General features: G+C 37.9%; 1 protein-coding gene across 7 annotated transcripts in view; it reads left to right on the top strand.

Moving 5' to 3' along the window:
* The window catches only part of LOC136871889 (guanylate kinase), a 126,887-nt gene that overhangs the window by 93,103 nt on the left and 18,032 nt on the right, over window positions 1-15,752 (top strand). For all 7 annotated transcript variants that reach the window (XM_067145565.2, XM_067145561.2, XM_067145562.2 and 4 more), the window contains exon 5: window positions 3,690-3,923. In XM_067145565.2, the coding sequence (XP_067001666.2) occupies window positions 3,690-3,923 (234 nt within the window). The remainder of the gene's footprint in view (window positions 1-3,689; window positions 3,924-15,752) is intronic.

Below are 15,752 nucleotides of genomic sequence, written 5' to 3'. Positions count from 1 at the left end.
TTGAACCTGTTTCTGCCTTAAAGTACTTACACCGATCATAGTTGATTAGGACATTTTGATAAATGTGTTTTTGATTTGAATGATGAATTCCACCTGGTATAAATTCGCATAAGAAACGGTATTTTGTCCTTCTTGGTGCCTTTCAAAATATTCATGGAAATTTTAAACAGCAATCTTACTGATGAAGTAGATGTCCTAATACCAGACAACCAATTTGGATTTTGAAAGGGAAGAAGCACTCTCTGTGCTGGGAACTGCATACTAGAACATGCTCAAGATACATCCTGGGAGAAGAAAAAAACAACATATTTTCTTCCAGGATGTTTTATTGTATTGTGTTCTACAAGGAGATCCGATTAGCCCATTACTGTTCAACATCATCATGACAGCAAACATTACATATCATTAAGGACAGTTCAGCAATACTTCTACTCTCTGCACATGATATGGTAATAGGTTCACAAGACAGAAGAGCTCCAGAAAGTAATAAACAGACTCACTTCATGGGCTCGAAAAAATGACTTGCAGATAAATCATGACAAAACTAAATAAATGACTTTCAGAAGAGGTGGTAAACTCGCTCCAAAAGATACATTGACCCTTCAAAATAAACCTCTAGAAGTGGTAGCAAAATTCAAATATCTCCGAGTTACTCTTCAAACAGCATCGGCATCTTTCATCTATCATATTGAAGAAAGAGCAACATCAGCAATAAAAGCAATTTACAGCATTCAACAACCACAAAAATTTTCAACAAAAACAGTAATGTTACTACTTAAAACAGCTATAGCATCAATAGCAACTTATGGGATCTGTATAATCTGGGATAAACTTAAAATTAATGACTTGATAACGCTTGAGAAAGTTAAAGCTCGTTATATGAAACTAATCCTAGGTATCGAGACGATAGCACCATAAAGACTGATCTATGTCTTACTAAGAAAAGCTTTCTTCATAGAACAACTAAGGCCTACGAGAACACATTCCAAATTCTCATAGAAAAAAGACTTTTATTCGACAGACATCATAATGACAGATGAATGGAAACAAGCAAATTACGAGCTTTGACATGTAATAACGCGATGTGCAACACATGGTTTTCATCACAAGTTCTGCCAAAATAAAAGAATTCATCACCTGAATGAAAATTGTGTGTGAATTGTGCAATGAACACTGGGAAAGAAATCGTGCAAGTATCTGCAGTAAAAGACAAATATCAAAAACAAAACTAGGACTAGAGTAATGTGATATAGTTTTTTGTATTTTGCACATTGTGCGCATTTTCGTTTATAATAATAATTTTCTTTGAGGAATGAAATGTACTTAATCTGAGAGAGTTGGCCATGCAGTTAGGGGCGCACAGCTGTGCACTTGGATTCAAGAGATAGTGGGTTTGAAACACCCCCCCCCCTCCCCCCCGCCCCCCCCCCCCCCAATGTAGAAGTTTGATTTATGGATTTTTAGAAATTTCAGTTCCCGCTCTTGTAAAATTTACTTTACAATTTTACCAACTTATTCTGCTGAACCCTTCAATTATAGGTTAATGTGTCTTCAGAGAAGTGTTGTAAATGTGGTTAAGTGTAAGGCACCCTAACTTCTTCACTTAAAGAAGCCAAATAAATAAATACAACTACCACTTTAATCCTTGGTCTCATCACACAGAATGCTCAGAACTTCTTTTCTGATACACGCCTGTATCTCAGTTTGTTTCTTTTCACTAATTAACGGGAGGCAAAGCAAAGCAACGTCATCTCCGTACAGGCCACAAATGCCCCTGGAGTGGTGGAAGGTAAAGGCTTCCACTATCCATAACCTCGGCACTTGGTGGGGTGGAGTGGTTAGCTCTACGCCCGGCCGCCTTTGCCCCCAGGAGTTAACCTGGTACTCATTTTTGGTGTAGGCTGAGTGAACCTCAGGGCCATGTGCATCTCCAGAAGTGGAAATTTTGTTTCTTAAATTTTACGACTTCCTGACGGGGAATCGAACCCACATCCTTCCGGGTTAACTGAGCATGCCTTTACTGCCTCGGCCAGGCAGCCCCTAAAGAACAGGATGTAAGATTGGCAGATTTGATATTCCAATGGCAGGTTACTATTTCCATGAACTACTTGGCCATCCATTCTCAAATGGCTGTATGGTCCAATTATTCAGCTAGAATATTTGCCTTAATGAATGCTTATTTAGTTTCTAGGATGAATACTTCTTTTAAAGTTTTTGCCTGATTCCCTGTATCCAGCATTTTTTGCAGGGTTGCAATTTGTGATCCAGTTGTTTGGTTTAACAAATGTTTTTTTTCTCTCTCTCTTTCTTTGACTGTGCTTTCTTGACAAACAGTGTTTATTAAATGCATCTTACTGTTGAAATGAAATGGCGTATGGCTTTTAGTGCCGGGATTGTCCGTGGACATGTTCGGCTCGCCAGGTGCAGGTCTTTTGATTTGACTCCCGTAGGCGACTTGCGTGTCGTGATTAGGATGAAATGATGAAGACGACACACACACCCAGTCCCCATGCTGGTAAAATTAACCAATGATGGTTAAAATTCCCAACCCTGCTGGGAATCGAACCCGGGACCCCTGTGACCAAAGGCCAGCACGCTAACCATTTAGCCATGGAGCCGGACATCTTACTGTTTATTGTCAAGAAGACTCTTGGAATACTTGCACATCACTGCAGTTTCTAACACAATAAAACCTTCTTGTTTGAATTCATTTGTCCTAATGGATAAGGAAACTGCTACTTTTGGCATATTTCCCCCGCTTGTTATACTGTTGTCACACAAACACTCGGTGTTTTCATGCTCACAATGACAATGAAGGAGCCTGAGTAAGCTGTCATCACTTGTGCATGTGATGTCATGGAGAGTCGTATGCTTTGCCAGTTTTTCACATGGTTTTAATTTGGGGACAAATGAAATTTAATTCACAATTTGTTATTTTAGGTGTGTTGGAAATAAATTAATATTTATTTATTATATTTATTTAGACAATATATTTTAAAATGGTGCACTTTCATGAAATAACTTAAGTGAAAATTAGTTTTATCTTCAAAATTTGCATATTTTTATTGCTGATTATGAAAACAAATTAATGTTCAGAACACTGAGTTATGTACTGTATTTCGGTACAGTTTTAATTATACTAAATAACTTCCAATTCCTCTTTATTTTTTATTTTGTTACTTTATGTTGATACAGTTGCATTGTTGCTCAAAATTAATTTGAAAATCATGGCAAAATGGTTTTTGGTCTTATTCATTACCCCAGGAAATTTTGGCACAAAATTTGTGAGCACCTACTGTAGATAGCCATAGAATATGTATATTACTGGTTCTTGACTAGTCACTTATATGTATTTTAGGAGTTTCCTGTGAGGATAGAATCTGTTAAATTGGAATTAAGACAACAGTATTGGTTTTGATCTGTCATTCTGCATTATCAGGTATGAAATGTGTGTAGACTATAACCAGTACGACAATAGTAAGTACAGTGCAGGAAGTCTGTGTTGGGAGGTGTTCAGGATGTTGAGCAATAGTGAGAATTGTTGTAGAATCTTCTCTGTCTCAAACCAAAGACTAAGTAGAATACAAACCAGTGGTACTCCTTTACTAAAGTGACTGAGTTTACAACTCATACTATTTTCACCAAGATTGTTTCACTGACTGTCAACGATCAAGTCAAATATCTTGCAGACAGTGTTTCTGAAGACGAGCAGTCAAGTCCTTCAGTGAATGGAACTCAGCGTCGGCAAGTCCCGTGGTGGACTGAAGAGATTGCAGCTGCCATCAAAGAACGTCGTCGTGCTCACAAGAAGTTCCGGAGAAACCCAACCACGACCAATCGAATTATGTTCAAGAAAATGCGTGCTAAGGCTCGTGATCTTATTCGAGGAAGCAAAAATAAGTGTCAAGTTTCAACTGAGAAAGGTACGTATCATTTAAGAAGTGGAATAATCTCATCTTCATTTCCCGTTTCCAGCTTACGGGGTCAGGTTTTGAAAATCAAGGACCTCCATCACTACTTGTCTCTCCAACACTCTTCTCCTTTTTTTAAGTAAATCTTCTGGTTTTCCTCCCCTCTTTTCTATGCACTCCCACACTGAATCTATCTCTTTTGGGGTCTTCCTTGTGGTCTCTTTCCTATTAACTTCTCTGAAAAACTTTTTTTGGCTCACTCTCTTCTCCCATTCTCATGATATGCCCATACCACTTTAGCTTTGTTGTTTCTATCCTGTCTTGATGTTACAAGAATCCCGCCTTTTTCATTATCTCTTCATTTCTAATTCTATCCTTTCTGGTCTTGCCCTCGATACCTCTTAGGAATTTCATCTCCACTGCCGGCATTCTACTCTCCTCTCGTTTTGTTGTAGTCCACGATCCAGCTGCGTAAGTTAGTATGGGTTCATAATAGGTTGAATATAATACTTCCTTACATTTCTTCGGGACGTCTTGGTTCCACAAAATACCCCTTACACACTGGTAGAAGCTGTTTGCTTGTTGTATTCTTTTCCTAATTTCCTTGGTTATCTTTCCATCTTCTGTGATCACACTTACGAAGTGGAATAATTTTATTGACAGATTAGGAAATTTAAGGCCATTTGAAAAATGGGGAATTCATCGATGACTGCTATTTTCTCGTTATTTTAATTGCTTCTTTATAGAAAGTAAATGAAGCATAAAGGAACATCTTAATATATTCACGCCCACCATTTGAGCTGGCTATTTAAATGGCTGGCCCAGCTATATCAGCCTTTAGTGGCACAGCAAACAACAGCGAATTCTTTTCACAATAAGTTCTACACTAAACAAGATATGGAAACAAAATTTTTCACATACCTTCATAAAGTCCTCTATCTTTGGAGGTGGAGAGTGTGGTAGCTAATGTCACACTTTCCTGGATGAAAGAGAACATTGCACTTTCCACAAAAATAGCATGTTTAAGCACACTTCGCACCTCTTGAGGGGAACTTTACTTTGTTGGATTGTGGAAACAAGTGAAAATTAGTTTTATCTTTAAAATTTGCATTATGTTTTTATTGCTAATTATGAAAATGAGAGAATATGCTCTTTTCTCTTCCCATCTAACGTAAATGATGAATCTTTGGCTGGTGCCCTTTTTGGTAGCAAAATTGCAGGATGTGGACTGATGAAGTGGATGGTGCTGAGATATCAGAGAGAGGTGACTATACTGGTATGTTGGGTTCACTTTTTTCCTGGAACAAGTTCCTAACTACTGTCTGCATGAAATTCAGAGATGTTATTGTTCCTTGAGGATTTGAGTTCTGAAAGAGCCAAAATGCATTAAAAAGCAAGCAGTACAGTAAATAAAAGAAAACCTTTGCTGGCCACTTTACAGTTTTGCTTATGAAAGGATAGTGCCAAGTACTGCAGTATCAACACTATGCATGTATTGATGATAGTTGGTCACGGCTCTGGTTTCAGTTGTTTTCTTCCAGATTTATTTGTTTCAACCATTTCTGCTGAGTGGATGGTAGTTACCATAGTTATAACCTTTTTGTCCCTCCAAAAAACAAGCAATACATCTTCCTTCCTCCCTCCTGATATCATTTCTCTCCAGTGTGATTTTTGTGTGGTGTTTCTTTAGATCATTTGTTACACCCCTATTTAACCATATTGTTCAACATACAGCAGTGTTCTGTTTCCATAATTGTTTTGCGAGTCCAGTGCTGTTGTAATAATTGTCCATATATACTGTATACCCCTGACCAAGATAATTTTCAAGCAGCTGAAACACTATGCTTTGTAAATTCACACCACTTGCATCATATCATGAGTTTTCAGATTTACACTGTGTTAGACTCACAAACCATCCTTACTAAAATCCTATATTTTATTATTTTAATGGAGTTGTATATGCAGAATCTTAGGTGCCCTCTTCAGGCTAGCATTCCCTCATCCAGAGCAATTTTCTGCTTGGGAGTATAAAGCTCTGTGAATCTGTCACAATTTCTGTAAAATGGGTCTGATTTTTTATAATCTGTCAGTGCTGTGCTTGTATTCGCTGCTGTTACTAAAGTGGAGAAATGAGAGGACACTTTCAAAGCAATTTCGTGACATGGTTTTTTAGAAAATAGGAGTGAAGAAAATTGGATGATGATGCCGGTAGTGGCCATCAAACCCAGGAACTGTCTCATTTCTGAAACAGTCACCGGACTCCATATTTTTGCAAGAGAGTGTTTGGTTGTATAGGTATTTGAGAAATTGTGCTGTGAGAAATAGATTTACAAATATCTTGTTGGTGTTTTTAGTTTCGATATTTAGACCTGGTTTAGCTGTAAATGGGATAGCAGGGAAGAGATATAAAGGCGAACATTTAGGTACTGTGCTTTCTGTCACGTATCCAGGAGAATCTTCTTTACTGTCATCACTTAGTTCAGGAATTAGTTCATCACCCGAGTCTTCATTGAAAAGGAAGTCGGCATCGTCGACGCTAACATTGTCCCTAAATGCCGTGGTTACGCTTCAGAACGTGATTATACACATGCTTATGCAATCACGAATTACCTACATAGCTAGCTGGACAAGCGTTAGCCTATGTTCAGAAACAAAACAAAAACAAAACAAAAAGTCATCGGAAGGGGAAATCTCCATGGCCGTGTGGTTTCTGGTGAGTAGGAGCATTTTTAAAGGTATCACCCTTATCTCTTTTGCATGTATTTGTGACAAAAATAGACCATAGCAAGCATAGGAACAGCTACAATATTGCTCTTATCCAGGCTAACTCTGATACAATCCACAGCATGGACACACGCTATAGGCAATAATCCAGATACGGGTGTGAATGTGTTAATTTTGCCCATGCACTAACATGTTTCTATGACCTTGGCAAATGGAAGCTCTTAGAAGCTTACTAAATTTATTTTTTTATTGTGTAACAGGAAAATCATATCAGCTTGAAGTTGCAAAAATATTCGGGACGTTCTGATGTATAGCCTCTATGGTCTTAAGAAACTATATTGGTTGCTATATTGGCTTGGTAGAAGGAGTGGCAAGTCTGTGAATGTTCTGGCTTTTAGTCCCGTGATTTGATGTTCTTCAGAAATAGAATGGGTATGATCATGAATATAGACAGAGTGAGTTGGCCGTGTGGTGCGGTTAGGAGATCGTGCAGCTATGAGCTTGCAGTAAAATGAAAATGTTAAAGGTCCACCTTTTCAATACCATGAATGTTTATTGATGTGAATATTTTGCATTAGTTTTTGTAAATAAAGAATTTTTTAGAGATGATATGGGTTTTTGGGCTTATGCCGTGTCAAGAAAACAAGGTGAAACTCTTTGTTTCACAGCGAACTTTGCTCTGCGTATTCAGAAGAAAATCTTGATTGTTCATGAGAAATCTTCTACAATAATTAGGGTTTGAATATAGGACATACTGAATCATATGTTAGCGACACACTGTATTTCATCAATAAGTTGTCAACCATAACCCTTCAACCCAGTGCACTTCTGATGAATTTTGATGTGGATTCTTCACTAAAGTGCCAATTGACTCGGTCATGTCTCTCATTGAACATCTATTCCCTGAGGGCATTACGAAGCTATTTCACCACTGATCTACTTCAAGCTATTTCTTGTGGGGTGGGCAATTTTACGAACAGACGGATGGGGTGGCTGTGGGAAGTCCACTCTCGCTGGTAGTGGCTAATATCTTTATGGAGCATTTTGAGGTGGAGGCTATTGCTTCAGCACCTGTCAACCCTCTGATTTGGTGGAGGTACGTGGATGACACCTTTGTGGTATTGACAGAAGGACCTGAGAAACTTGATGTATTTTTAAACCACTTAAATCAGCAACCTCCTTCAGTTAAATTCACTATGGAGATGGAATCGGACGGATGCTTTCCTTTCTTGGATATTCTAGTAAGAAAGAAACCGGATGGCTCCTTAGGACATACCGTCTATCATAAGCCTATTCACAGACATCGCTACCTCCATGCATATTCTCACCACCATCCAGCTCCAAAACAGGGCATTCTCATGACACTCACCATGAGTGTGACACAAATTTGTGAGCCACCAAATATCCAGGATGAGATGGACACACTCAGTCACATTCAAGGGTAATGGTAACAACAATGTACAGATTCATAGAGCCCTGCATCCCAGAGGGACAACGAAGCAAATCTCACAGAAAGAAGTGAAGGGAACTGCTTACCTACCTTGGATTTACAACACCACAGACAGAATTGCCAAGATCCTCCGTAAGCACAATATAAAAACCGTGTTTGGCAGTCACTAAAATTGCTCACAGTTGAGGTAAAAGCAAGGACAAAATAATAGTCCCCACTATTATACCCTGGGTGTACAAAATTCCCAGTTCTTGCAGCAAGGTATACATTGGCCAAACATGCTGGTCCATTGGGACTCGCATCAAGGAACACCATAGAAATATCCTTCTCAACCAGCCAGACAAGTCGGCAATAGCTGAGCACTCCCTATCGTCAGGTCATGATGTTGACTTCCGAGATGTCGAGCTCTTATCCACACTAAACACTAGAGTTCTAGGATTATATGAGAAGCTGTGGAAATACGTAAAAATACTAACAATTTTAACAGGGACACTGGCTATCAATTAAGACATGGATTTATGTAGGTAGTTCTCTTCCCTGTCCTTTCTGTATTATTTTGTTTTGGTGTTTTCCAAATTCATACGTTCGTTGGTTCATTCCAAGCTGTGTGTTATATGTTAATGTCATACTTTCATAACGTGTATACACTGGTTATGCCCCCCCCCCCCCCCCGCACCCCACTCCTCACACCGTCTCACATCTTTATCATCCTCTGGTTTTCTCCACACACTTTCTTTCCATTCTTCAGCTCTGTTCTGTTTTATCCTGGTGTCTTTCGTTGCTATTTTGTTCTACAACATTCGTCCCTGATTCGTCTGATGTCCTCTCTGATGCTCTTCAAGCACACACGGTGTGATGAACATCTGAATTGGAGCTTAATATTGTCGTCAGCTCCCACTTGGAGTATTGTGCCAGCATACAGCGAGCCACTGGTGATGAACGAGCGTACCACTGCAGTTCTCCAAGTGTAAAGCATTCTTAAATTCAAACCCTCATTATTGTTGAAGTCTTCCTTGTGAACCGTCAAGATTTTCTCCTGAAGACGTGGAGCAAAGTTCTCTGCGAAACGTAAAAAGTTTCACTTTGTTTTCTTGACACGGTAAAAGTGACAAGTACGGGCCGTGAAAGCATTAATGTTAATAAAAGAATATTTTGGTGGCAGGCCATAGAGTTTTGTAGATTTGCATGAAAAATCTGCTGTAGTTCTGTTTCCAAGCTACAGTTGACAATATTTTATTGGCAGTTACAATTCTCTCTTTGTTGTATAGCTTACTAGGAACAGATTTTTAAATCTCAGCCATCTCCCCTGAACTGCCTAATTTCTTATAAATATTTCCTCTCTTCACTGCGATATTCTGTCAGCAATGAATCATTTATTTCAGCTTATGAATTCATATTCTATTTTGTTGGATACAAAATAAAATGGATCTTTTAAAATTAGGCAAGCTTCTTTTTTCACAGCATGCAAAAGTTTGCTTAGGGTTGGAGATTAGTTATTAAAAAAAGTAATTTGTGCTTTCCTTGACGCAGCAGATTTCACAGATGTATAACAGTTTCCTAAAGTTGTTTGGACCTGCTTGCCCTTCTCTCTTGGTGTAGTCAGCTTTGCTTCTGTAGCCTACTTTTCTCATGCGGTCTAAATAACTGATGCCAACACATCCGTAAACTCGAGTGATAATTCTACACAATAGTTTTAAACTGCAGTTAGTTAATTCCCACAAACTTATTGAACACATTTAATAATATTGCCTTTTCACCACTCTCCAGCTGTTTGCCTTGTTTATGCTTGAATTCAATACCCATTTCATCCTCTTCAACTGAGCTGACTGCAGAAAGAAAGATTGTAGCAAGATGAAGTAGGCAATCTTGTTGTTGAGAATGGTGCACTTACTGTTTTAAAATATTATCTCATCCTACACATTCTGGGAAGTGAAGTACCTCGCATGCACTCTCTAGAAGTATTTTATATTTAACTAGCAAGATACCCGTGCTTCGCTACGGTATTATACTGAAATATGTAACTGAATGCTTAATCCTTCGAAATTCCTGATCTGACTCGTTTTCGAAGAGAATCCGCCAAAATTCGTGATCTGACTCGTTTTTTTGAGAGATTACGGCAAAGTTCCTCAAATTTTTCAATCTTTCTTTCCAGCAATCGATTTCGTACTTCCCGGGCTATGTCCAGGTATTCCACGCGGTCAGTTGGGTCCCTAAATCTTTGCCATCCTTTCCTATAAGCATTTTTAGTGTGGATCAAATCCTGAAGGAGATACGGCGTGGTGTTGTCTTGGGTGCCTTGGTGGTACTGAACCCACGGCCGGACTGTATTCGTAGCCATTACCAGGCCAGGACCCGTTTCCAGCGCGGTCCGCACAATTATTATTATTATTATTATTATTAGATGTTCTGGACCCCACAGCAAGATGCAAGAATGACATACTTCCGTGCATTATTGACCTTATTATAAAGGTGAACAATTTGACGGTCAATCTCATTCCTATCATTTATTTCAAATGTGTTTACATTTTTATTTATATGCCAGGAGAGTCTACTGTAATCTAAGAACGTTCTCCGAAGAAAAAATGGCTGTTGAAATCGAACCCAGGGAAGATTAAAAATGATCAGTTTATGAGCAGAATAAGTACATTGAAAATCTACAGCCTGTTATCAGTCATTCGATAGGGTCAGGAATGGAATGAATAAAGCCCCATCTAGCGGCGACAATAATAATTGTGCCGGCTGCCGAAGCACTCCTCTGGGGGCAATGATCGATAAATGAAATGAAATATTGGACAGTAATGCTGGAATGAATGATGACAGGGAAAACCGGAGTATCCGGAGAGAAACCTGTCCCGCCTCCGTTTTGTCCAGCACGAATGTCACATGGAGTGAAAGGGATTTGAACCACGGAACCCAGCTGTGAGAGGCCGGCGCCCTGCCGCCTTTGCAACGGAGGCTCCTGATAAGTACATTATGAACAGTAAAATCAATTCGTCTCACCTCCTTTTACACCCCACCGCCGTTAAATTTATTTACCCCCCCCCAAAAAAAATTAAAAGAAGGCGTGTTTCTTTATGTTTAAAGGAGATTCCAAACACCAATGTTCACGTCTATTACCTTCAGTTTTGACATATAAGAATCCCCATAAAAATAATTCACTTTTTTTCACTTCCTTTCACACTCTTCCTCCCACCCTAAGTGAATTATCCGGCAAAAAATACTTGTTTCTTTTTTTCCTACGGGCTTTACGTCGCACCGACACAGATAGGTATTATGGCGACGATGGGAGAGGAAAGGCCTAGGAGTTGGAAGGAAGCGGCCGTGGCCTTAATTAAGGTACAGCCCCAGCATTTGCCTGGTGTGAAAATGGGAAACCACGGAAAACCATCTTCAGGGCTGCCGACAGTGGGATTTGAACCCACGATCTCCCGGATGCAAGCTCACAGCCATGCGCCCTACGCGCACGGCCAACTCGCCCGGTACTTGTTTCTTTAATAGTAAAGGATATTCTAAATACTAATTATCACGACTCTAACTTCTTCAGTTTTTGATTTATGTGTCCTCGTGAAAGGAATTCAACTCCTTTTCACTCCCGCCTCGCAAGATGGTTCCCCCCCGAAAAAACGCGTTTTTCTTTGTTTTTAATGGAAATCCAAATACCAATTTTCACGTCTGTAACAACTTTATTTTTATTAGATGTATGTATTCTTATACAATTAAGTCAATTAATTTATAAATTCTTTCAGTCCCCCCCCCCCCTTCATTGGATTTTCCGAAAATATGTGTTTCCTTACTTTTAAAGCAGATTCAAAATATCAAATTTCACGTCTGTAACATCTTCATTTTTGAGATATCAGTAGCCTAATTAAAAGAAATCAACACCATTTTCAGTCACGTTTACCCCCTCCACCAAAGTATTATTTCCGAAAACTAAAAATACACGTTTCTTTACTTTTAATAGAGATAAAAAAATACCATTTTTCACTTCTGTAACATGTTAAGTTTTTTGATATATACCTACTGTAGAAATTCTCATTTTAAAATTTCACCCCTTTTTATTTCCCCTTAAGGGGAGTTTCCAAAAACAAATCACCTATGTTTCTTTACATTTAGAGGAAATTCCAAATACCCACTTTTTACGTCTGTAATATTTTACATTTCTCACATATTCTGTAGATATAGTCTTTCGAAAAATTCACCCCAATATGTCACTCCTGTTTAACCGCCATTTATTGGATTTTCCAAAAAAAAAAAAAAAGCGTGTTTATTTTTAAAGGAGATCCCATATACAAATTTTCAGTTCTGCAATATTTTCAGTTTCTGAGATATGTGTATCCTCATTAAAAGCAATCCACCCTTTTACACCCCTCCCATTGGGATTTACAGAAAACAAAAAATACGTGTTCCTTTATTTTTAAGGGAGATTCTAAATACCAATTTTTACATCTGTAAACTTTTAAAGTTTTAAGATATATACACACTCATTTTAAAATTCACCCCCCCTTTTCACCCCCGCCCCCCATTATTTGGATTTTCTAAAAACGAAAAATACCTGCTTCTTTATCTTTAAAGTAGATCCCAAATACCAATTTTCAGGTCTGTAATATCTCCAGGTTCAGAAATGTAAGTAGCCTCATTAAAGGCATTCAACCCCATTTTTAACCCTTTTCCAACCTTCCCATTGGGATTTTCCGAAAACAAAAAATACGCGTTTCTTAATTTTTAAAGGAGATTATAAATACCAACTTTTATATCTATAAACTTAAAAATGTTTTGAGATATAGATACACTCATTTTAAAAATTCACCCCCTTTTCACCCCCCCCCCCCATTAATTGGATTTTCCAAAAACAAAAAAATATATGTTTCTTTATTTTTAAAGGAGATCCCAATAACCAATTTTCATGTCTGTAATATCTCCAGGTTCTGAAACATAAGTAGCCTCATTAAAGGCATTCAACCCATTTTTCACCCTATTCCACCCTTCCTATTGGAATTTTCCGAAAACAAAAAATACGTGTTTCTTTATATTTAAAGCAGATTCTAAATACCAATTTTTATATCTATAAACTTAAAAATGTTTTGAGATATAGATGCACTCCTTTTAAAAATTCACCCCCCTTTTCACCCTCCCATTAATTGGATTTTCCAAAAACAAAAAAATACGTGTTTCTTTATTTTTAATGAAGATTCTAAGTACCAATTTTTACATCTGTAAACTTAAAAATGTTTTGAGATATAGATGCACTCCTTTTAAAAATTCACCCCCCTTTTCACCCTCCCATTAATTGGATTTTCCAAAAACAAAAAAATACGTGTTTCTTTATTTTTAATGTAGATTCTAAATACCAATTTTTACATCTGTAAACTTAAAAATGTTTTGAGATATAGATGCACTCCTTTTAAAAATTCACCCCCCTTTTCACCCTCCCATTAATTGGATTTTCCAAAAACAAAAAAATACGTGTTTCTTTATTTTTAAAAGAGATCAAATGTACCATTTTTCAGGTCTGTAATATCTTCATTTTCTGAGATATAAGTACCGGTTTTCTGATTAAAGGCATTCAACCCCTTTTTCACCGTTTTTCACCCCTACTATTGGGATTTTCTGAAAACAAAAAAATACGTGTTTCCTTATTTTTAAAGAAGATTCTAAATACCGATTTTTACATCTGTAAACTTTTAAAGTTTTGAGATATAGATACACATATTTTTAAATTTCAACCCCCCTTTTCATCCCCTTAGTGAAGGAATATCCAAAAATCCTCTCTTAGCGAGCACCTACGTCTTAATATGAATCTATGCCCAAAATTTCATTTCTTAATGTCCAGTAGTTTTGGCTCGGCGATGATGAATCAGTCAGTCAGTCAGTCAGTCAGTCAGGACAAGTTATTTTATATATATAGATTATGTTCAGTGCAAGAAGAAAAATGTCCAATTAATTAACAAACTACCGTATTTACCCAAATAATCCCCACCGTCGAATAATGCCCGCACCTTCATTTTAGAAAGGCTCATTTTGAAAAAAATGAAATGAACTAAAATTCCTTTCATCGGAAGAGTAACTTAGGCATAAACAAATATTTCGTATCACTCCACGAGGTCCACATGGTCTTTATGCAAATATCACTGCTATGAAATATATTTTCCATGAAAATGAGCAAGTAGGTCTACTTACATGGCAGGTATTTCATTAATCTGAACTTGCAATAGGCTCGATTCCTGTAGATGGGAAGATTCATTGTTTCTTGCATCACTAGAATCCTCTCCTAAATTACTTACAAGTTCGCCACACTCCACGTCTAACGCCCGTAGGCGGCTGGAATGTCTAATTGAAAGATAAAATCACAGCGATGAGTAATATGATCAAGATTATGCAATTAATAAACGTCCTAGATGGATAAAAGAACGTGCGACATATTTCCAGGACTACGACGACTCTAACTTTCACACACATTTTAGGTTATCTAAAGCTTCCGAACATAACCTGGAATTCCCAACACATCGGTAGGCCTAAAATGAATTCTCGATTATAGCTAATATCTTGTACGGTACATGACTGGGTGACTTTTAATGAAGAATGAAGGAATACTGACTTATTTTTTGAGTGACGTACAATGTGTATGCTATAATTGCTTTTTCTTATTCCCTTTGTTAATGCTTTCTGCCACCAAGTTCAATAACAATTCACTCTCTTGGAAAGTCATATTAGGCTTCTTTCTCAGTTTCTGCTCAATAGCGGACATAATTTATGCAAATTATTTGCAAACCCCGAATAGAATCAAAGCTTGTTTACAACTCGATAGTGGCGGCAGCACGTTGTCATTTGTTTTCTGTACGTCAGCATGAAAAAATGCGGTTCAAACTGAGATTGAAACAAAAACTTAGTTTTGGTAAACCGAGATAATAAATTCTGTGGTGAATACGGAAGTGAGCGTTACCCGAAATGACATATCCGAGTTTTGAAAATCTAAGATAACAGCAAAAGTTACCGACGTTTGTGAATACAGGCCTAAAACGCTTCTCACACATGGTCTCGTTTTACTGGACAGTAACATGACCGATGGTGGATAATTCTTTTCGTGCAATGTAAACACTTGAAATAGACACACCGGCAAAATCGGATGTTGTTTTTGCGATACAGTACAACCTCGTTAATTCAAAGTCTGTAATACAGAAATCGGCCTTCCAATTGTGTGATTTCGAATTAACAGCCATCTTGTAATTCTGAAATGCCAACCCTCACCCGTTTTTGTGGATTCTGCTTTTCCGCGTACTGCCTGCTATGTGATATTGTGGCTTTCCTTAAAACGCTGAATACAAAAGAATTACGATTTCACTCTATTTTCAACTGTGAAACACACCGAAGTGAGTGAAAGTGCAGAAAGCTACCCCTAGACGTTCCGGAAGACGTGTTCTATCGTGACGTGGAGAAATTTTGAATTTAAATTACTCTGTATAATACGGTACTATTTAAAAAATGTAAAGTCAGTTTAGAATTAAAAGTCTGAATTGTTTTCTGTTTAAATATGACATATGGGGAGAGTTTTCTTCCATCTACGGTTGCACAAAGCATAACTGTACACTCAGCATCGAGAACTAGGTGAGCCAGGAGCGTGTTGGCAACCTTGACGCAAATAAAACCCGCACCCGAATTTCGTGCCTCGA

Source organism: Anabrus simplex, chromosome 4 (genome assembly GCF_040414725.1).
Source record: "Anabrus simplex isolate iqAnaSimp1 chromosome 4, ASM4041472v1, whole genome shotgun sequence".
NCBI classification, from domain to species: domain Eukaryota; kingdom Metazoa; phylum Arthropoda; class Insecta; order Orthoptera; family Tettigoniidae; genus Anabrus; species Anabrus simplex.
The sequence above is the reverse complement of the archived record's forward strand: the minus strand, read 5'-3'. Positions and strand labels throughout refer to the sequence as shown.